This window comes from Cygnus atratus, chromosome 4 (genome assembly GCF_013377495.2).
Source record: "Cygnus atratus isolate AKBS03 ecotype Queensland, Australia chromosome 4, CAtr_DNAZoo_HiC_assembly, whole genome shotgun sequence".
Taxonomy (NCBI): domain Eukaryota; kingdom Metazoa; phylum Chordata; class Aves; order Anseriformes; family Anatidae; genus Cygnus; species Cygnus atratus.
The window spans coordinates 21411756-21435902 of NC_066365.1; the positions used below are offsets into that span (position 1 = coordinate 21411756).

The window sequence follows — 24147 nt, forward strand, 5'->3', positions numbered from 1 at the left end:
AGGCCAACCTGTCTCTTAAACTTAATTCTGCTTTGAGGCATGAAAGGAACAGTAATTTTGTAAAGACAAAGCAATGTGCCAGCAGTATTTTTCTTCCTTATAGCCTCCATAGGAAATCTGAGAAGAAAAATGCATGCTTTATGTTAAATCTTCAGTTTGGAAAAAATGTTTGAATTTACAGCATGTTAAAATGTTGCCAAATTCTTCTTGTATTATAGACCTCAATGAATCCATCAAGGTGTACTCTACCAATGGTCAGGTGTTATGGTTGTACTCATAAGTCACAATTTACCTTTCCGTGGTATAATCCATGTAAACCACGTGTCACTTTGTACTTTACAGTGATAAATGCTTTATCAATTGTCCATACAGTTTCAAAGGCAATTTGGGGCTGAGGGATAAATTTGTCTTTTGAGGTGCTTAGAGGAAATTTAAGACGCGTTCCTCTTTCAGTCCTCACCTCAAAAATGCACTCTTTATACTAAAAGATTTGAGGAAAAAACACTTCGCCCTTTAAATGCTTTAGGTGGCTTCACTATTTTTTAATGTTATAAAATTTGGGAGATTATAAACATAAGACCAATAAACATGATCAAATTGGGAAGAATGAAAATGGTTTGTGGAAACTTAACGACAAGTAATCTAAATAAGTAATCTAAATCAAAAGAAGGAGAATGTATTTTTCATGAATAGTCAAAGCCAGAATGCATTAGCAGTATACGAAATCCCCTCTCCTATGATTACATCATTTATGACAATCATGGAACCATAATTTTGCCTGAAATAGCTGAGTTCTATAATTTTCATCAGAGGAATTCTACAAGTCAGCACAGTGCACTATTGCATCTGATTTATTCTATCATTACCTTGAAAAATTGGTCCTTCACATTTCTCCTCTATTATCACAGACTAAGAGATGCACATTAGACTATTTACTGCAGTAGCTTAGGATGTCCGTACAAACAGTGTCTGTACTCTCTTCTGAATAAATTTCTCCAGCTCACCCACTTTGCCATTACAACTCTCCACTTCGTTTATTCAATTAGACACACGTCACTTTGAAAAGTCATTACTTGTCAAATGTACTCTTGAAAATAATTTAAAGCCACCACCAATTCAACTTGTGAACAGAATCAATCTTATATATATATATATATATTTAGAATTGTAGCTCTTTACATTTTTAGATGAATTACCTTTCAGGAATTTGCTCTTTTCCCCACCCACTTTTAAATTAGGTACAATGACACCTTTCCCTTTATTTGGTTACCTTGTTTTTCTACTAGCCAGAAGCAAGGCTTTTAGGTGATGATTAGCATATCACAGCAAATAAACTGATGCACTAGCAGGAGACCTCTGAGGGATACTGGGTACCACAGAAGTGATGTTCTTCCCACTGAATTACTTTTGGGTACCTCCTTTCCATAAAAATTGAGTGCAACCAACTCCCACCATAAGACATGCAACTTTGTCTACTTCTCCTTTCTTACACACTTCTAGCCAAATTTTTACGCATTTTCTCCTGTTCAGTGTTCAGCTGTTGTTTCCTTAGCATGGCACCCACCTGGTAGTTACTGAGAGACACACTGGACAAATTGACCTTGATGCCAAGGCACGGTCCTTGTTAAATGTGTCCTGCTCCTCATCTTTTCACTGAGATTAAAGAGGACTTGCTCACTGGCAACTGGAATCTGTCCTGATAATAGGAGCATAAGGAGCCTTCATTGGCTGAAGGCACTGTCATTTGTCACCTGTAATGTGTCGAACTGACCACGCATCCTGGGGAGGATGTACGTCAGGGAAGGGTTTAAATGAGAGGACAGTGGAAACGACTGCTCATCCTCCAGAATAGATTGTAACCATGCACTAAATGCTCCCATCAGCAGTCATGCTGTGGCTGGGGATATCATGACCTGAAGGGGAAAATCTCCAATATAAATGAAGGCTTTAAAACTGGGAGTGGAGACCTCTTGGTTTGGCAGGAATGCCTGCTATTGCCATTTAATTTTTACTCATTGTGAAAAAGCATTCAAGATCCTGCTACCATACATCCAGCTAGCGCCAATAACAATGGTGACATCTACAATTGCTTTAGAAACAGTGTCTCCTTAGCATCACTTAATTTTTTGGGGGTGGTTTCTTTGGAGAACATATCCAACATAGAATGACACAGTTAGATGCACTTATTAATGCGTACGTATTTGTAGGAGGAAGCAAAGCATTTATCACATGCAAAGCATTCTGTAATTTCCCTTTTTTAAAATAGGGAAGCAAACATTTGAAAAGCTAAAATGAGATGACTAAGGTGTGGGGCAGTTGAGAGGCAGTTGAGTATTAAAATTAGGAAGAGGAAGCTTAACTCCTTACCATTCTGAACGTCCAAGACATGGTGTTTATCCAATGTCCAGCCACCCATGTTAGAGGCATCCAGTTCATAGCCTTGCAAAATTGCAGTCCGCTTTTCCCAGAGAGTCAGATCCAAGCAAGACTCATATTCGTAGCCTACAGACACTGAAAAAAACAGTACATTTCCTCATTAAATATAGAAACTTGTTCAGATGAATAGTTTAAAGAATGTAATTTCCTAAACTGTGTATGTTCTGCTCTCCCAGGCTACCGAAAAATCCCTACGGCTTCCTTAGATGTATTGAAAATACTAAACAGAATTTCCAAATACTTTAAAAAGTAATCTTGGGTTATTAAAATAATCTTAGTTATTAAAAAGAATTAGAAGAGGACAGGTAGAGAAGAAACCTGTTCTGTGAATTATGTCAGAATGCTATTGTGCTCTAAAGTATGGGGAATGCACAGACTGAACACCATACCATATTATTAGGCTGAGGATTACTCATGGGTAAGAACTACAAGTGAAAAATGACAGTGGTCTCTTTTTCCTTTTGAAGCATGCTTTTCTCATAATGTAAAGTTTAGATTTGCGTTGTTTAATATACTTTACTATCCACCATTATTTCTCATCTTATTACGCTAAACATTTTCTGATTAATGGATACAGGTATTTCAGATGTGTTTCTCTATTTTCAAGACAATAGCAAAAATGCAAAAAATCCCAAACCTTTGCTTAACACACATACCAACAGCTTCAGATAATCCATAGACTCTCTGGTTGTAGGCATCAGTTTTATCCCATATGAAAGTGTAAGCCAGATTTGGAGATGCGGGGAACCATTTCTGGAAAAGCCTTCCCACCACTGCCACCATAAGATGAACTTTCATTAGATTAAACGGTATAACAGATTGGGTCATAGTGATCTTCAGAACAGATTTATATCCTGCAGCCCTGGAGCTTAAGTATGATAACTTCAGATCAGTTCCTGGTATTGTCGTTTCTTCATGAAGTACCTACACATCGGCAAGAAAAAAGGCAACATGTGAATGATCTGGAAATTAAGCGTAACAATGCAAATATTGTAAAAGGGGGCTTGATATGATGCTACACAACAATCCATTATGAAGTATCATCTAAATCTGGCCTTCATTTAATATGTAAAATAAAAACAAATGAAGAACAGTATTTTACTTTTTTCTTTCCCAGAATAGCAAAGTCTAACATCTTTGTTATACTAAAGCTGCTTAGTTCATACATTCTGCTGAAGGATTTCAAAGATGTCTCCTTTATTTTAATGGGTGGAGGTATGGAGAAGAGGAGAGTATGCCTTCCCAAATGCTTTTTCCAAAACCAGCAGAAAAGCATCTTCTACCTAAGTGTAAACAGCCCCCTCTTGCGCTGCCATCCATATCCTAACTATGGATACATAATAAAGACAAAAGAGCCTCAAAACACTGCAGAGCTTCAGATTTAGGTTAGGATGTCTAATTGCTCCTGAAGTTCACATGCTAATAGTGCAACACAGGAAGGACTTTTAGGTGGTTTATTATTTGCATTATCTGTGGATTGTAAATACTTTAAACCAGAGTATTCTTCCATTTATTTCACTGAGATAAGTAGGATGCCTCAGGGAAAGCTTCTCCATATTTCCTGATCAATATTCACTACTCAGACATCAGCTCACCACTTTCTCATTTCAGAGAGGTGCAATGATTCAATTTTATTTTTAAAAGGTTCCTCCCCCCTCTACCTTGTCTTTGCCTCTGAGCTGGGGAGCTTTAGTGGGTGATGGATGAATGTGGAAGGTTTCTGCGTAACGTGGATGAAGACAGCCAATACTGTCCTATACCTCAGTTGGGACATAAAACTGTATTAGAATCATGTCCCTAAACACTGAGAGCCAGCACTTCAGCTGCACAGCTACCAACCATCCTTGCTTATTGAAAATAAGGAAAAAGAAGTATCTAGACACATTTATAAACATAATGTTTCTGGGCGTGGAATAGAGGGCAAAGGATGCTGAATCACAAGCCCAGAGCCTTTGTGGTGTCAAAGGAGTACTCCTGGGGAAGTACCTTTGGAAAGCTGTATTTTACCTACCTGTCTCCTGGTCCTGAACTCTGAAGACCAAACACTAATTAGTATCAGTAGAAAGCAGACTTCAGGGAGAGAACAAATATCCCTGACATTAAGCTTGAGACTTCAGTGTGATCAAAAGCTGGCTACTTATGAAGTGCTATGTTAGCTCAGGATTTCTGTAGCTCAGGTTTTCTCCAGCGTTCTCTATGCTAGAGAATCCTCAGACGCTGCTTTTAAACAATTGACTGGGTTGAACAGAATCAAAATATGTGGTTCTGTGGTCCTGAGGAGGGCAACAGATGATACAACATTACCTATGTTAGCACTACCGCTGGTATATAGATTTGTATACTATTAATTGCATTTGCCTCCTTCCCCTTAACACCAGCAGCAACAAATCAGAAATAGTATTTTGGCTCATGGTCTGGCATGAATGGTTACTAAAATCCGATATGTGTAGGGATATGACTCTTCACCTCCAGCAAGGCTGTAACAGAGCTGTGGGAAATAAAGGAAGCATTGGAAGACACCAGACAAATGAAATTCTTAATTCTCAATCTTTGAAAGTTTCTTTTTCTCCCCACCAACAACCTGGCATCACTGAAATGATGAGCAGTACCATCACCTGGAAGGAGGTAAGTTGTATCAATTCTGTTTGAAAATCTAGTCTGCTCTCCCTCAGTCCAATATACACACAGTATCTAAGCCAGATGAGAAGAAAATCTTTTCTGCACAAACAAAACTCTCTAGAGAGAAAAGCAATTGTGAACATGTTCCTTTTCTAAGACTTTGAAGGAACAACACAAAACACCAATGAACAAAAGACAAATTCCTCCTCAAGACATCAGCGGGACTCTCATCTACTGCACATTAAATCTGGTCTAACAGATGGAGTTCTCCATAAGCAAGAGGAGAAAAAGAAATAATACACTTGTAATAGGACACAATTTAATGGCCTTGACTGGTCTCCTGTTAAGACCACTGTTTCTTTTACAACTTTAACTGTGGAAGAGCAGTGTTAAACACTTAGGTGGTCTTCTGATACTCTTGCCTGAGATAACAGACAATAAAGAGGACACCTTGAAGTTTCAATTTCCAAGAAATTCCACTGTGTATTTGGATTACTATCAAATTAGAAAGTAGGACACGCAGTTCTCAGCGAGGTTTAAAACAAAAAAAAACACGAACCCCTATTATTAGTTTCTGCAGAAACCTCAAACATCTGCTGGAAATCTGACTTATAACTTCCTTCTTTCCATAAAATATTCCCTGTAGTAACTTATTTTCTTGCAAACTTTAGAAATCTAGAGGTAAGGTTATGCATCTCAATCTCACTCCTAGAATCAAGCATTACAAAGAGAATTAAACAGTTTAATGTTCATCTGAAACGTTAAATCATCAGGCACAGCAGAGAGCATCCTATGGGAGCCATGACAACACATCAATTGTAAAGCAATCAGGAAAGTCACTGGGTATAAAAGTCACATCAGGAATCGCCAGCAGAACCAATCTGTCTGTACTTTACCTTTTCCCGACAGAGTATCAAACTACCTCCAGAAATGCTGACACCCTGCGGGGACTGAGTTATAGCCCCCCCACCACATTCGAACGGTTGACATTTTATTTACGGATGATCAAGCTTCTTGGGAGGAAAGCTGTGAGATACTTAACCTACAGGACTGAGATAAGGGTCACCTCAATTTTCACAAAGACAGAGTTTGCTCTCCTCAAAGTTCAAGTGGGTGACTGAGTCACATAAATTGAGCAGGACTCCTCATCTCTTGTGGCCAGAAGGACTAAAGCTGTCCAGGCTCTGGAATGCTTTCCTGCTCCACAATATGATGCGATTCAGGTGGCATGCTATGATAGTATTAAGAACCCTGAACTGGGAATTCACACTCAATTAGGGGGAAAATTGCCTGCTGTATTGCCAAGTATTTTTGTCAAATGACCAACTTCAATAGAGGATTTGAGAAAAAAATTCACAAATGAGTGAAAACTTGAAGTCCTAGCGTCAGAAAAAGGTTCTTTGCAGAGATGTAAGGAGCTGCACTGCTGTAACATCATCGTGGTTTGAGAGGGATAAAGATGGCATGTTTAGACACAGGTAGGTATTGGCAACTACTATTATTATGCAAAGCTTGAGACCAAAGAATACTAAAATTACACTTCTTTAAGCAGAAGCTGAAGCTGCTCATTTCAAGATGGAAAAATCTTTTCCTTTTAAAAAAAAACAAATTCCCTTAGAATTGAGGCTCTTAAATGAACTTATAAAGAGATAACCCTGGGTTAACAATATAAAGCAAGGAGAAATGAAAAGGGGCAAAGATGCTTGTTTTTTATAGAGTTAAAGCATTGTTGAGATACCACTGAGAAGGATGGAAAAAAACCATACAGGCTAAAACATAAACAGGCTACACATAACATACATCAGGCTAAAAATGTATCAGTAAAAGCATAAACCAAGAGGCACATATAAAGTCTAAAACAGAAAACAAAGAGAAGAAAATTAGATAAACTGCTGGAAAACAAGGACACTTAAATGGAAATATTTAGCTCGATGAAGTAATCTTCATTGTCTTCTCAGTACAAATTCAGAGTTTACAGATTAAGCTAAGTGAAACCAGGATATACCATCTATATAAGACTGAAATATCTAGGCGTCCTATTAGACTGCAAGGTTTAATGAAAAAATAGGTTAATTTATTTGGTGAAAACATGGACATCTTGACGTTACAAACATAATAATTTTATTAAGTTACTGAGGCCCCTATTTTACCCTTAATTCTTCTGGGTGAAGAAATTTTGCCAATTTCCGCTGTATAGTATTGCCAGTAGTAAAACAGAGTCAGAGAAGAAGAAAAAAAAAAGTGTGCAATCTTGAACTGTTTTGACAAAACTCATCCACAGTTCACCCAGGCAACACTGGAATTAAACCAAAGCATCTACTCTCACTAATTGGTCCCCTAACAATATAAGTCTCCAAACCTGCCTTGGTCCCTTAATCATGCAGGTCACACTCCACAGACGCAGTCAAAGCCACTTCCCTCTAAACACATATAAGCATACAATTTGAAAGAATACTTCTCAGTCTTCATTCACCTACACACTTGAGGTGATGGAAGCAAGCTGCTCAGGACCTGCAGAAGGCATCTTGGAGCCTTGCAAGCATATGTAACAGTGAATAATGGAAGTGTGGGAGAAGGAAAGCCACAAAAACTCAGTTTCAGAACTGAACTCATTGAGTTGTGAGTTTTCAGAACTCATTGTGACTCACATGTGGGTTTCTGCCAGACCACACTGCAATATGTGGCATACAGACATTTATTATATTAGGAAAAAGACAGCAATGATATTACCTAATACGTATAAGCAGCTCCAGCGCAACCTGATCTGCATGCAGTTTAACTTCTCGTTCCATGCTGGCTAATCTCAGCTACGTAAGTCTAGGCAGAGCATGCTAACTTGCAATTGGAAGTGGATAAAAAATTATGCCTAGAGTAGTCCAAATTTAGTTAACATGTATTTATTATCATCCATCTTGAGTAATGATCTGCTGGGTCTGTGATCACCTCTCCACCTACTGCATTCTTTGTTTCCCTGTACTTGTCCTCTTTTTTCAGTTTTCTTTTGTGCTGCTTCTTCGGCACAGACTTTAATTCCCCCTCTGATCATTTTGGGATTCATAAGCCACTAAGTACGCTCTTTTGGAAACATTATCTCCAAGGGATGATGAAGCACTTCAAGAGATGATGATGATTATAGCAGCACATCATTTTCTCCTGTATGTGACAGTGAGTGCTGTCACACTGCACCAACGGGGTGACTGATGCTGACTGCAAGACAAGGGAAACGCTTTCTTTTCCTATGCCTTCAGCCAGCCTCCCATGCTGTAAACTGGCATCACCCTCTTTTAAATGAAAAGATTTATAGCAGTTCCTCTGGAGCTGAACAGGCAGTTTTTAATGGAATCTGAAGCTGCTCATCTTTTATCAGATTGGTGAATTTTTTGGGAGACAGACTTGTGCATGAAGTGTTTCTGAGGGGAATATGACCCTAAAGAGCACTTCCCAGGCACGGCTGTGCAGCTCCCACCTGCTGAAGCAGGGCATTACATATGTCTGATGAACAAAGTATATCAAAGAAAATACTTCTTGATTTTTTTACACAGTACAGGAAATTTTTTTGCATACACAGCAACACTACTTTTTTTCCCTCATCAGAAATCACCCATTAGCACCTAGTATTCAAGGAGAATATGACCTTTTCTTCTGGTTGGTTTTGCAAGGAAATCAGGCTGAGCCACTAGTCCTGCCTACCAGATCTCCCACCCTTTGAATTTGTAGCAAATCTAAACCAAATCCGAAACAATAGTAGAAATCACTAAGATAACTCAGTTCCTTTAGATTTTAGAAAAACAACAACAACAACACAATAACAACAAAAATAAAAACAAACAAAACCCAACCAAACAAAAAATCCCACACCCAACAACAACCATATAAAAATAAAAATTAAAAAAAAGATTTGGGTAGGGAAGTTAGTATCCAAATTGGCACTCCCATGAGAAAGAGGCTAAATGCAGTCAGTGGGGGAAGGACTGGACATGGCAGACAGCTGCAATTATAGCAGTGGGAATTAGTTAGAATCCAGACTTCATTAGTCCCACTGCTCTCAAAATGACTTTTTTTCTGACATTTTTCTATTATTACTTTTTCTTGATTTATACACCATCTATCTAAGCCATTTGCCATCACTTCAGGAACTGAATCTATCATATGTTGCCAAAACAAGTAAATCAGAGCTGTTTTTCAGTGGACTGTGTTTTGCAAATCCTTTCTTTTAATTGACTTGCAACTAACAACGGCACGGAAAGAAAGGATAAAAGCAACAATTTCCTAGCATGGTCTTGATTTGTATGACTGTTTAGTTGTAATTTCCTTACATCTTTACTTTTAACCTGCTCCTTCCATGAACTGCTTAATGATTTTGCTTTTTTCTTAAAAGCTCTGCAAACTTTTGAATACATTTTCTATATTTCCCATGAAGATGCAAGGATATTTCTTAGTGAATGTGAAAAAGAATGCCCTATGTAATTATGACATTGTGAGGGTGGGAGAGAGAGGAAGAGAGAGAAGGAGGAAGGAGAAAGAGTGCTGTTTCAGTAGGAAACGTTTTATCAGAAATCAATACTGAAATAAGTTTTATCAGAAATCAATAATGACATAAATACTACTTGAAACACAACTCTGCTTTAAGAGTTGAGGAAGACTACATTAGTGATCAGTTATCTGAAATAACACAACCTATGATAGAAAAAAAACATTCCAGTCGCAGCTCTTTCAGCGGCAAACAAGGTTTTGATATTGTTAAGTTTTACTTTGGACATCACAAGCTCTGAGGATGTACATTAGCACACACGCTCATTGCCTTGTAAGCCTGTCCTTAGCATTAAAAACAGAGAATTTTTCAGTATAAAAGGAAGTAGGAGTGTTATGCTCTCTATTAAAAATAAATGATAAATTGAACTGTATGAGTTTTTTTTGACACAATGGAAAAACACATTTCATTTTCTGTTTTGAAGTACATTTCTAACAAGAGGGCAGTCTAAGAAGTTTGATGTACTACAGTGTGTCCATTTTGATGGGCCAGTGCCTGATTGATGAAGACATTCCGTTTCTTTTTAATGATGCAAACAGATACAAAACCAGACACTGGCGTGCACCAAGTTTTCTTAGATTTTTTTAAAATTAAATTTTAAAAATTATCACATTGAATAAATAAATCGGTCTAAAAATAACCACATTGCAAATTCTTAGCAGAATTATTTATTTAAAAACAATTAATTTACACTCTTTTCACTATAGTTACTTAATTCTAGCCTAAGATAAAATGCTACTTGTTTGTAATAGACTTTACCTGTGTCTCTGGGATGATAGGACTATCTTCAGGAGAAATTCTAAAGAAGGTAGATAAAGGTGATGACACAATAATGGGGTTTGGCCTTACGAATCCACTCAGGTCACAACTAGGAATGTCATTCTCTTCCTTTTTCATGACCAGGGTATCCATGACATAAAAGACATTCCAGGGAATCCACACTGTGTGATACTGCGTCAGGAACGGCGATCGCTCAAACACCAGTGTGAGAGAGGCACCACCATTCGCTACCAAGTCAAACCTAGAAAAAAATAGGGGCAGCTGTTGAGCAAATTCCCACAGCCATCCACAGCCTCCATTTTACTGATTGATTCTTCACCCTATTGTATGGATCTGAAGAAAGAATAGCTCTACTGGGAACAATGGAGAAATCAATTAAATTACATTACATAATACTGCACTAAGAGAATGGAGAATTTGGGATGCTGCATTTAAATTCAACAAGGCCTTCTACTTCCAAATTATATATATGGTAAGTTTATATTTATTTGAAGAATGTACAAAGTACAGTGTTGCTTAACCGCTTTTTCAGGTCTACTGTTTCCATTATTTAATTACTGTTTTATTTTTACCAGCAGTTCTTTATTTATGTATTTACTGTCTTGATGTCTTAGAAGCGCTTCAAAGTGTACTCACATTCCATCTTGGCGAGTGATTGTATATCCATAGTCTGGGTAGTGTAAAAAGGAGACGTTGACCCCAATGAGCGGAGTTCCATCAGCAGTTAATACTTGGCCTCTTATGACAGATGCAAGGCTGTGAAAAAATATCAAATTACAAATCTATTTTATTTTTTTTTAGTTCTCTTTTGAATGAACAATAGCTAGCACAGCAAACAACATACATCTCGGCATGGTATCAACTCTAATTAACAAAATCACTCCTGAGCCTTCAACCCATCTACAAATTCACATAATTGACATTGTATAAACACTTACCTCAACATCTACAGATTATCATTTTGTTTTAATTTTGGTTGAGTTTACTTTGGTTCATTTTGTATGAACTCTGTACTGAGTTACTAAGCCCAGTAATACACTGAAGAATTTTAAGAACTTATAATCTCTAGATGTTCTGTAAGTCATACCTCTGGCAGGTTCTTAAAGAAAAATGTACTTTTCAATTAGTATCAAAGCAATCTGTAAAACTGCAGGGACTACAAAGTACAAAATTTGAAAGAGCAATAAGGAACATTTGTGCAACAACTTTTAATCAACTGCTGTGCCCAAACACATTAATGCTGTTAAATTACTGCAAACGCAGTGGTTCTAGTGTAAATCATCTTCTTTCACTCAGTGAGATCCGAGACACCTGCTTCCTGTTACTGGTTTATTTTCAGGTCATTACTGCTTCGCAGAGCACCAGTCAAATAGTTTATGCAATTATACTGTCGTGCACTTAACAGTTCTATTACATTAATTCATAATTTATATTATTTAGTGAGCTCAGTTTAAAAAGTGTAGCTTTGCTTTTCCTTCTAAAGTGTTTTCATTGCTTTGATATACTTCCAACTGTGCTAGCCCAAATCAACTGGTTAAATAAAGATTTATTTAATCATTAATAAAGTGCCCTGTTAGAATACAGGTACTATGTACGGCAAACACCTGCTGCAACCTAGTGGCACTGGCAATTTGAATTTTTTAGGAAATGAGATGAAATAAGCAATCTGATATATTAAGAGAAAATGTCTTTGTTGAAAGTCCACTCCATTAAGTTTGCAATCACAGTGGATCTTCTCCTAGCATGCATCTCACACGCTCTTCAGTTGCTTTTGTATTCATGAGTAAAGGATGAGTCACGCTCACCTCTTATTAAAAGGACTTTCCCCAGGTATGACATGAGTGCTGTCTGCTCCGATAAGAAAACTGATCCGATCATAAAATGCTTTGGCAGCTTGCTGAGATGGCGACTGTTGGCTTTGGCTGATAATATCTTGGGGATCAGGTAGCCCACGACAATAAGGCTGATTTTGGCAAGAACTCTGCAAACAGCAGTCAGGATCCATACAGTCAACCAGCCCATCTGTTGGCAGAAATTCACACAAATGAACAAACTCTTCCTCCTGCCCTTTTGTATGTGAATGAGTCAGCAAGCAGAGAGATTAAAAAAATTACATAGTATCAAAGAGTATAAATAATTAAGATTTTAATGAATTCACTTTAAATTAAAGAAAGGTAAGTTTGTTTCCACTTTAAATTAAAGAAATGTAAGTTTGTTTCCACTGAGTTCTTAAACTCCCATGGAAATCCTAGCAAGCTAAATGCACTCAGGATCTTGCATAAATTAAATGTCTTTATTCGATACTTTTCTATAAACATGTGGAACAAACCAGAAAATGAAGGCAACTCAGGCTCTGCACACACTGCTAACTTTTAAATATTGAACATTTTAGGTGGGTCTCAATAGCTTTTATCTGAGGTTATTTGGCTTGCTAGAGAAAAGAAACAAGTAACTCCCACTCTGCTGTTTTCCTGAACTTTTTAGCATATCTATGCTGCGAGTAGCTTTAAATATTTCACAACATTTATCAAGGTGAATTCCTTTATACTTTGGCAGAAAGGTTTTGTTGCTAGTGGCAAAGGCAATTTCCACAACTATTTTGCATGAAAATGTTTATGAGAACAAAATCTGTACTTAACATTTAGATTTTATTTTGAATAAAATGATGAGGAATACTGGCCACTATAAAAAGATTTAAACACATGGGTGCTTTTATGCTTATGTGTTGAAATATTCACATATAATGAGCATTAGATCTGTCACATCACTGGAAATCTAATTTGGTAAAAGATTAAAATCAAGATCAAATTGATAACTACTAATTTGTTGTAAGTAAAGTCGTAAGGAAAATGAGCCTGGAAATGTCAGCTACAGAAAATTTCCAGATGAATGTAATATGGTATCACATCGCTGATAATTGTTTCCCCAAAAGAACAGCAAGACTGAAATAGCTCAAACATTTTATTATTCCATTTATATTAGAGAGGGAGCCTGCTTGCTGCACTAAAATGAAAAATACACCAATGCAGCACTCTGAGGAAGCCTGCGACTGCTTCTCTCACAAAAGAATCTAGCTTTATAGTAAAACTTTCTGCAGGGAAAATTATCCATTTTTGTTCAATCATACGTTGAAAGAGTGTAAGTAAACAGAGATCTTCTAAAGGTATTCCTCTAAGAACTGTTGTGCTGTGTGGATTGGCTGGAAGACTGGCAAAACAGTGAGGGGCCGGGATTTCTATTCTTTTGCACATGTAAAATTCCTATTTAACTCAGCCGACATTGAAGTCGGTTCAAGAAAAATAAAAGGGATGAAAAAATCCCTGTTAAGTATATCAAAGTTTAAACTTTTTTAAGAGAAAAGAAATATAATTGATTTTTCCTTGGGATGAGTGGTTGATACGCCTGGGAGTCGTGCTGCCATCCAGAGGGACCTTCCCAGGCTGGAGAAGCGGGCTGACAGGAACCTCATGAAGTTTGATAAAGAGAAGTGCAAAGTCCTGCACCTGGGAAGGAACAACCTCAGGCACCGGTACATGCTGGGGGGAAACAAGACGGAAACTGGCTTTGTGAAGACCTTGGGAGTCCTGGTGAACACCAAGTTGAACATGAGCCAGCAATGCACCCCATCAGCACCAAGGTGCTGATGACATACTGGGCTGTGTCAGAAAGAGGCCATACCTGGAGTGCTGGGTTCAGTTCAGGCTCTCCAGTACATGCAAGACATGGACATGAGACATGGACATGCTACAGCAAAGGGCCACAAAGATGATTAAGGGACCAGAACGCCTTGCCTAAGAAGAAAGGCTGAGAGAGCTGGGACTCGTCAGCCTGGAGAAGAGAAGGCTTGAGAGGGATCTCATCAATGCATATGAACACCTCATGGAGGGTGCAAAGAAGATGGAGTCAAGCTCTTTTCAGTGGTGCCTAGCAAAAGGACCACAAGCAACGGGCAATGTTTGGAATACAGGAAATTCTGTTTAAACATCAGAAAAATTTTTTTACTGTGAATCACCAGACACTGCAACAGGTTGCCCAGGGAGGCTGTGCAGTCTGCATCCTTGGAGATGAACCCAATGGACAGAGCCCTGAGCGACCTGCCCTGGCTGACCCTGCTTTGAGCAGCGAGATTAGATGATATCCAGAGGCCCTTCCAACCTCAACTGGTCTGTGCTTCTTGTGATTTTCTAGTCTCACTCTTGTACAATGTGAAACCCCTTTCCAGCTGAAGCACTGAGCTCCCTTGCTGGTTTTAGCTCTAGAAGCTTGGATCAGTGTCAAAGCTGGGGGTACTGATGGTTAAAAGCATAGTTTTGGTTTTTTATATCTCTGTATGGTCTCCCAGGCAATATCTCATGCAGTTGCCAAAGAAATGCTCAAATTTAGTCATTCATCTTTGTTAGTTTATAAAAAGCAAATGTACATCTGGAGTACAGTCTGCAGGTCATAAAACTGCATGAGATTGACACCTTCTGAACTAATCAGCTGGAAATGCATTTTTACAAGCCTCTCTGCTAACATCAATCAGAGAAAGAATCTCATTTTCACCAGCCAAGATATAGGGATACGCTGTTTGTTATTTTTCTGTGGAGTTTATCAGCAGCTTGCCCAGGCGAGTGACGGATGGTTATGAATCTGGCTCCTTATAACCTGAGCAAACATTTTTCATTCTTTCTCTGTACATATGTGGCTAGAGCTATCTAGTACCACTAAGTTGACTACTCTATTGCACTGTGTGAAGCAGAGTAAAATTTCCTTTCTGAAATACCTCTGCAAAATATCGATGAATGCTGTTTAGCCTGAAAAATATAAGACTTATCTTAACACGAGCTTATCAGTTATATCACTCAAATGCAATAGGAAAATTATAAAGAAAATAGAAACTCTTACAGCCAGCTGGACAATCATTATCAGTCTCAGAGGGCTATTTTGTTCCTTTTTTTTGTTCTAGATGTAAATGGTGCTTCTATACACAGCAGACATAATGACTACGTTATTGTTTTCTTCCTCAAAACTAAAGTCTAGGTGTAAAAATCTCAACTAATGTTACTTTTCCCTTTGTACCAAAATGCACGGAATTGCAATGGAGGTGACAAAATTGCTTTTTTGTAGAGACTAATAAAAACAAAACAAAACAAAATTAAATGAGAAGAGTCAAGACATGATTCCTGTGTTTCTGATGTTTACAAAATAAGATGTATCAGTGGGCATGTTTACTTCTGAATGGAATTTGAAGTGTAGACTCCTGGAAGACAACATGTGGGACAAAACTCCAGGGCACAAGTTCTGCTAGTGCCAGGGGTAGGTCATGGCCAATGATCTACATAAATCACATTCTTGGTAAGTAAGTCAACTGTGTAGTTAGGCAACACAGAATCTCCATAATGTGAAATTCAGTCCCTGCAAAGGAAGAGCCCAGTTTTGGAGCTGTGATGCTGGCCATCCCAGCATGATGGTTTCAGTGCCAGTGTCACATGAAGAGAAGAGGCTGGAATGGACAGAAAACTGTATTAACAAAACTCTGTTATCCTCACGTAGCTCAGTTTTAGGATGGGGTGTAACAAATTGACTCAATTATAGACAGCAAAAATGATTGCATGTAGGAGCAGCTGGTCAGAAAACCCACAAAAGCAGAAATAGCCCTTGATTTATTCCTAAGCAGCACACAAGTATCTTGTTCAATGTTACTACTGCAGTATCTCTGTAAACATACCTATAGCATACTCAAGTTAGTCTGAGTTTGTACTACCCTGCGACAATGATTACTCTAAGCCAGCCATCCTAGCCTATGCAAGTAATTACAAAAGCACAGTAGTGTAGTGCTAAGTAGGCTTTGCTTTATAATAGTATTAATTTTAATTTTACTAATAAAAGAACATTAATAATCCTTTCAATTCTGCTGGTGGAAACCTTTAACTACTCTTAATAATTGGTTAGGAGCTTATAAAAAGCAAGCCTAACAAAGGAATCTGTTCAATAAAGACCCACCTAAACTAAAAAGTCAACAGCTTATTCTTCCTACAGTGATGACAAAACATGGCCCACTTTGTCAAAGTATAATAGTGACACATTTTTTGCCAAGTAAGGAAGTTAGGCTTCTTCCACCCATGGACAACTCTGACTTCTCTCCCCACAATGTCATTAAGAGTTTAATTCAGCCTAAGGTCTGCTTGTTGAAAACACATTCGTTGTGGATTGCTAAAATGTAAAGAAAATCCTGTAACAGACTACTCAAATCAAACACATGAAAAAATAAAGCAACTGTGATCCTTAAAGGGAAAGGAAATGATTTGCAGGACTCTCAAAAATCTGTATTAAAAGGAAGATGAGTAATTATCCTATCATGTCAGTAGTATCTAGATGGGTGCTTTGATGCCATTAACGCATGAACATAACATGAAGAATTTTCCCATTGAGGTTGTTGGGATGCTCATGTTCATGGAATTTGAACAATCAGTCCAAGAAAGAGTTAAGAATCAGAGGAGCAGCAGACACTGTTATTAATGAATTATACTCATATTAATATATTACATATATTTTATCCAGTGTACGATAAAACATTAACATTAACCACAGTATCTCAATTAGCTAACAACTAAGATAACTCCAATTATATTACCACTGAGCCTAGTGTGATGTTAATCAAGGTACCTGCAGTCATCAGTATAATTTCAGCAGAATTGCTCAGATAACCTAACGTCGCAGAGTAAACAAATACAACAGAGTCATCCGCGTGCCATCACCTGCAGCTGTCTGGAATCTGAATGGCTTGCCTGAGAGATCAGTAGGCTGATTGCACATATTCTTGGAAAGGGAAGAAACAGTGCTGCTCTTTCTGGGTGGGTTTCTGGTAAAAAGGACTTTCCTTTTCCAGTTTTGTTTGGTATGCTTCCAACTTTTAATTTAATTTGTTATATTCTAACACGGTTCCTCAGCCACTAATCAAGGATAGAAGCGAGTATGCTCCTTATTGAAGCATGCACATTAAAACTAAAATAAAGAAAGAGAACTGTCAGTGAAAAAGAGCATTATAGGGGACAATCATAGCAAAACAACTGTTTGGCCAATCCCCTCCTCATACATAGCTGCATAACATCTGTAAAGGGAGTAATGAAAAAATTAAAGAGAAAAAAAGCAACAAATACTAGCAGTAGAGTATTATTTTTGCAATATTGTTCTTTCTTTCTGAACTTTAAGTCATCCTGTTAGATCCTTCTGCTACAATTCCTCATCCTGTTTCCCCTTTTCCTCACAAACACCTATTATTGTTTTCAGTCTGAAGGAGCATCTCTTTTTGTCTTGTTCTGTTTATGTGCATTCCTGTTCACCTTGCTCCTCTTCCTCCTATTGCTCTGTTATCTGCTGTTGACTCTCCCGCTCACTTTATGATACATAACGCCATTCTATTCTCCTTAACGCTTACAGAATCTGTTTTAGTCTGACCCTGGGCTTTCAACTTTTTTTCCTTTTTTTCCTACCATCTATCTTTTCCTCCTCCAGATTATGTTCTAACCTAGTTTTTCTTCCTCCTTGCTTTGTCTCTTTTCATGCTTTAAGATTTCTCTTTCTTCCTTATGTTCATAATCTCCCAGCCCACATGAACTTCATTCTTCGAACAGCACATCTCTGCATGGAAATGCTATGGATAACTCAGTCCTCTTGCTCCCTTCATACATGCAGAAATTCAGCTTCACACTAGCTCACTGTATGCCAGATTGCATCACATTCTTCAGGATCCTACGTTCACTCAAAATGTAAAATATTTAACAGAGAAGTGTAGTAAATCCAATGATATGTAAAGCAGTAAATAGCAGTACTCTTTTGACCATATTACTTTTTTTTTTCTCAGGAAGTAAATGCTACTGTTGTTTATGTTTGTGATTTCTAAAATCCCAACTGCAATTGGGATACAAGAGCAAACAGCCAACCAACAATGGCAAAGGAATACACAGACTTAAGCTGCAAAACAAAGTCCGCCATAGATGACATTATCATCCAGAGTCCCTAATGGAGTTTGTTATCTCTGTTCTGGATCTGAAGGTGTTAAAAAAAAAAAAAAAAAGAGTTGATGAGAGAGGAGGATGGAAGAAAGAACAAAAGTATTATGCTGACCTAATATATGACTGCATTCACATTTAGTATTGTTTCTGTGTGTGATTCTGGAGTCATGCCAAAGTCACAGTCCCTCTCCCTTCCCCACCCTACATCGATGATTGCAGATTGATTCCTTAAGTCAGCAGTCCTGCCTGTATCTTACCGCATATTGTTACCTGTCACCCAAGTGACAGACTGCAGAGAAGCAAGCCAAAAAAAAAAAAAAAAAGAACAGAAAAGACTTCTGGGAGTGTCCTGTCAATTATCTGAGTATTCACAGGCTATCTTTGTAGACTGGGCAAGCAATTGTTTCCAGCAATAGCATCATAGGTCAAAATGTAAAGTCCCTGTTTGGCCTTTCCTCTTAGGATAATTTCCTTGTGAGGTCACTGCAAACGTGAACTCCTTCCTTTTTATTTCCTCCCCAGTACAGTTCACTAAGTTGAGATGACGCTTTATTCCACTACTAAAGAACACCGCAGGAACTCTAAGGTGACACCAATCATTTTCTAAGTACCTATCTCACCTGTCATAAGCATCTTGTGAGGCTTTGCTGATACGCCGTACAAAAGCAGCGCATACCTCAGTGTATTCTTACAGGCATGAGAGCTAGTAAAATGCGAGCATGGTTCTCATAGCAGCACTTTATCACCTGCCTGTAAAACCTCTGGTTCTCAGCACACCCTCCCCAGCGTTACAGATCCAGCTGGTGTACCCCCTGTTGGCAGGGAGTTGGAGTTAGATGGTCTCTAAGGTCCCTTCCAACCCGAGCCGTTCTATGATTCTATGACTCTATGACACCTTACCTCCTTCGTTGTCCTTACTGTCAGTGCACAGAGTTTCCATGGCTACGTCACAGCCTGCTCCCCTCCATCCTGGCTGGCAGACGCAGTGCCAGCCGTTCTGGTCCAGCGTGCACCTTCCATTGCTGTTGCACAAGCCGGGGCAGCCCTCTGTTGAAACAGACAAAGAAGAACACCACAGGTGATTTAAATATTGCAATTATTTCGGTCAAATAAAAGATACAAACAAGGGACACTTACTGGGAACAGGCCTTTATAACAGCACAACTACTGTAATTGCACATGGAGTGGAACAGCAACATTACCTGGGGAATGTAATTCTTAACAAAGTGGCATCTTTGATTGGCCTGACACTTGAGACACCACTTACCTGTACAGGCAGGAAATAAATGCATCAATCCTCTAAATACCTGCAGGCCAGACAAAATTAAGTTTGTTTTTCAATTTTTTTTTTTTTTTGGCAGGGTAACAAGAGATGAGTGCATAGTGCAAACACAGCTGTATAAAATAATACATTTTTCTGTGCTCGTATTGTCATTTGCTCTATGCAGTATTGGTTACTTACTGGCAAAAATGTTTAAACTCCCTGTTACTATGAACAAATCCCTCCAAATTATGAAGCAGGAAAGTGGGATGTTTTTAGGCACGTAATAAAAGAGAACATTAACTTTATCTGGTCTCAGAGTTGCCGTATATTCATGTGAAATTACAGTGCGTTAAAAACTGCACAAAGTATAGGCTGGTTTTAATGACTATACTTTATGCCAGAAGTACATTCCTTTTCACAGAATAAGCAAAGCCCAGGAAATAGTGAAGCAGCTTAGCATCTATTCTAACAAACATTAGGATTCAGGCTGCATACGGATGGGACAGGACCAACAGGATTTCCAACTAAATGTAGTAGCTGCGCATATTTGATTACTTAGGACGGACAAAATGAAATACCATAAGGACCACAATAAAACATTGATAGACTGAACAAAAACACGGTAGTGACGTGCTTCAAGACAGATAGCAGAGAGTGATTTTTTGTGACAATCTCCCTAAGGCTTTTGTGCTGTTACCTTTATATCCTATCTTGTCTGCTTTTATGGCCAAGGAGGGAAAATTTGGGAAACAATTAAAATAATTTAATATATCCAAAATCTGTAGTTGTTTTCAGTCTAACATTACATTAAAAATAAAAAAAAAGAAAACAGTAGCTGTCACTTCCTAGTGATGAAATCTGGCATGCAGCCAACATGATCTGTATGAGGATGACAACAATATAAATATGTAGATTTTGGTGTTCCTTATCTATGACTACAATAAGACACTGACAGAAGCAAGTACAGATATGGCACTAAGTATCTTATGAGAAAATGGCTACAAATCAGATATTTTTGGACACAATCTTCTGTAAACTTTTATCAGAAGAAAGCTAAGTGGCTAAATACTTCACTTGCTAGAACTACTGTTGTTATGAACTAGTCTACTGACTTGTTCTGGTTAAACTTAGTTGAGCTCAGAACAGTATTTCAGAAGGAATAGTTCATTTTTTCTTCTAAAGAATTTTGAATTTACTGACTCCTTTCAACCACGTAGTTTCAAATTGCAAACACTCTCGGAAAAAGTTACGAAGAGTGCTCAACTCTTGTCAAATTACTCTTAGAAGGCAGAAAATCAGAAAAGCCTCTTATGAGGATGTATGGTGATGCTACAGTTATGGTTACGTGTTACCAAGCTAGGCTGAAATTAATCTTGCTACTCTTATTCTTTCAGACTGTAGCTGCTAATAGTATTTGTTGATGTACAGAGAGCTATTTTTTCCTTAATGTTTCTTCTGTTTAATTTATGGAAGACTTACATATTTAATTGCCCTACTGACAGAGCATTTTAGGAGTCAACTGGGTACACTCAAGACTTATTGTGTGAAAGCCTGGATATTGCCATGAATATTGCCATATTTTAATGAAAAAAAAACAAAACAAAACACAAATAAGGAATAGAGAAGATACTCAGGGAAAGAGGGGTAGGAATAGTTTAAACATTTTTTAAAATATATTTTTCACCATAACTGAAGATACAAAACTCTTTGCTGTTTCATGTTAGGCATTTGTATCCTTTAACCTTTTAATTGAAAAGGCTGCATACTAGCTTTTTCTAGTGTCATACAAAATACAAGTCATAATTTTCTATAGATTTTCTACATTCAGATAAACCGAAGCTTAAAATCCTGCATTATTCTATTGATCTATCTACATGTAAACACACATCTATAATTAATCTATTCTTCGGAACTAATGACACTTGTTTTATGACAAGAGTTTTGCTTTGCTTTGTCTCCTAAATATTTACTGTTTCATAGGTAGAGATCTAATGACAAAACTCACAAAGAAACAAACCAAACAGCAAATGAATACTATCTTCAGTTTTTGGTTCAAACAAAATCTAATGCACGTATACAGTTTGTACAAAAAGGTATAATAACTGATAAAATGTCATGATATAACATAAACAAGGTTTCATTTTTAATTTGAGATGAGCTGAAAGTAGTATGAATTAAATCTATAATCCATGGAATGTATGTGAGAGAAGATTCTTTTGCCAATCTGGTATGTTTGTCACTATATATTCAGATATTAAAATATACATGTAGGTATAGGTATGTCATCAAAGAGCAAATATACAGTACCTTTCACTATCTTATCCAAATAGTGAGCTTGAGAATTAAAAAGAAAAAAAAAAACAGACAGACATTTCAGAAGTGTCACATAAAACAGGAATTGTTCAGAATTCACATGCAAATCAAGCAGGTGCTCCTGACATGAGAGGTCTTACATTACAGAATGAAAATGTATTTCACAGCCTTTAAAAATGCAAGAAATTCTCTTTCCAGCAAACATACTCATGACTCAATGAAATAGTATTTTAAAAAGGAGCTCTGCAGAGGAAAGATGCTACATTTCTAAGACCAGGTCTTTCTTTTTTCTTCCCACTTCCCTTTACATGCTTTGATTTTTACGTATAACAAACATATAATCAAAGCTAGTTAAAAAAATCCAATTTTCAACACAACGTAAGAGTAATTATTTAGCTTTTGAGCTTAAAACACTGACCATACTGGAAGATCTTTAATTTGCAGGTCACGTATAGCTCTGACAGCATAACCAGCATACTATCTTAACTCTGATTGCATTAACAGTACTTTTAAGAGGAATAATTTCCTTCTGCTTCAATTCAACCAGTTATTCTTCTGAGCACACACACCGATTATGTAAATAAGTTAAGACCATATATGTAGGGTTGAAGAGGGTATAGTGGGGTTAGTAGCATGGTGATCCACTTCATTTGGAAAAACAGGTGACAATTAAACTCAGGCTTTAGATGTATAAAAATAAATAACACAGTATATCCAAGAAAAGCAAGACTTTTTTTTCATAAGTTACCACAATTAACATTTGAGGAGGAAAAAAATTTTGAGGAGGACAGATGGATGAATGAAAGACAGAGCACAAGATGGGTTTAAAGCAGCAGGCTTTTGATACATGAAACACAGCAGGTTGTATGTTCCCTCCTTACTTTTAGGAAACAGACATCAGCTGCAGTTGTGTTAAAGGGACGAATACATAAAACAAAACCACATAGGATTGGTCTACTGCAGTCTACCAAATCCAGCCACCTGCACATGAGGTGATGGGACACTGCAGACCATTGTAGCAGGGACAAGCAAAGCTGAGTCACCAATGTCAGATTCAATTCCATATTTTTACTGTGGACAAGATCTCCCAGCAGAGCCCATATAGGCTCACTTTCAAAATCTGTCCTTTTCTAAAACTGTGCTGGACAATGGACCCTTTCTGGCAAGTACTGTGTGTCACTTGCTATTGACCCTCAGCTTTGTGTATCTGAGGTAAGAAACGCGTTTCCAGCCACAGAATTTCCTCCAGTTTTACTGAATGGGAAAAAAATTCTTCCTGCGCCCAAGGAGGAAGGGGATGAGCTACGTAGACCTAGAGAAGACACAATCACTGCTACAATTAGGAGGTGGAAACTTTCTAATCCCTGTTGCTTGAAGAAAGTGTCAGCTGTCCACTGCACAGTTTGTTTGTTTGTTTTTTTCTATAATGATAGGGTTAAAGGGAGACTAAGAAAGAAGATGAAAACATCAATTATAGAACATTAGAACAGCAGCAGCAAAGTAAGTACCTTTTCACATAAACCACAAACAAAAAGAAAAGTGATACAGCTGCATTTCAGGGTGGATCAAATTCTTCTCTTACTTATCCAGTATAATTCCCCTTGCTCCTACACAGCTGCTCTTAGAATAGTGCAGCAAGTGTGGAGGAAAAATCAAGCTTTTTTCCATAAAATTGAAGCAATTAGGTCTGTCTGGGGAATGCATCTGTCCACCAGTGAAACAATAAATGTCTCCACAAATATACAGATAGGTAACAAAATGGAACATAGGAAAAACCTCCTAGGCAACAGAAAACAGTCCTTGCAAACGGGCCCCATCATATTATTACCCTTCAGAAAGACAATCTGCATTAAAAAGACAAAAAAAAGGAAATCAGAAACTGCTTTTTGTGTGTGTGTCCAGGAGTCTTACAAGAAGTCAGTACCAGACCCTAAACCTATAATGTGCAGAAACCAAGTTCTACATCCCAGTGTCCTTCTACCCATGATCACTTGACATTAAGGGCAATGTTAGAAACTACTCTGTGAACATGCAGCATCCTAGAATCATAAAGCAGAAAACAAGTGACCAAAAATAGTACAACTTTTTAGTGAGGTTTAACTAGCCATACTATCTTCCTTATGGTTATGGCCCTGCCACTGAAACAGGGATTAACCCAGTTCTGTGTGGAAATACAAAATACAAGCATTTTCCCTTCTGGGCAGAGA

General features: G+C 37.8%; 1 protein-coding gene across 5 annotated transcripts in view; it reads right to left on the bottom strand.

Moving 5' to 3' along the window:
- TENM3 (teneurin transmembrane protein 3) overlaps window positions 1–24147 on the bottom strand; it is a 420747-nt gene that overhangs the window by 44075 nt on the left and 352525 nt on the right. For all 5 annotated transcript variants that reach the window (XM_035557879.2, XM_050710510.1, XM_035557878.2 and 2 more), the window contains 6 exons: window positions 19264–19410; window positions 12172–12388; window positions 11003–11122; window positions 10346–10607; window positions 3093–3360; window positions 2368–2511 (listed from right to left, as the gene is read on the bottom strand). In XM_035557879.2, coding sequence (XP_035413772.1) covers window positions 2368–2511; window positions 3093–3360; window positions 10346–10607; window positions 11003–11122; window positions 12172–12388; window positions 19264–19410 — 1158 coding nt within the window. The remainder of the gene's footprint in view (window positions 1–2367; window positions 2512–3092; window positions 3361–10345; window positions 10608–11002; window positions 11123–12171; window positions 12389–19263; window positions 19411–24147) is intronic.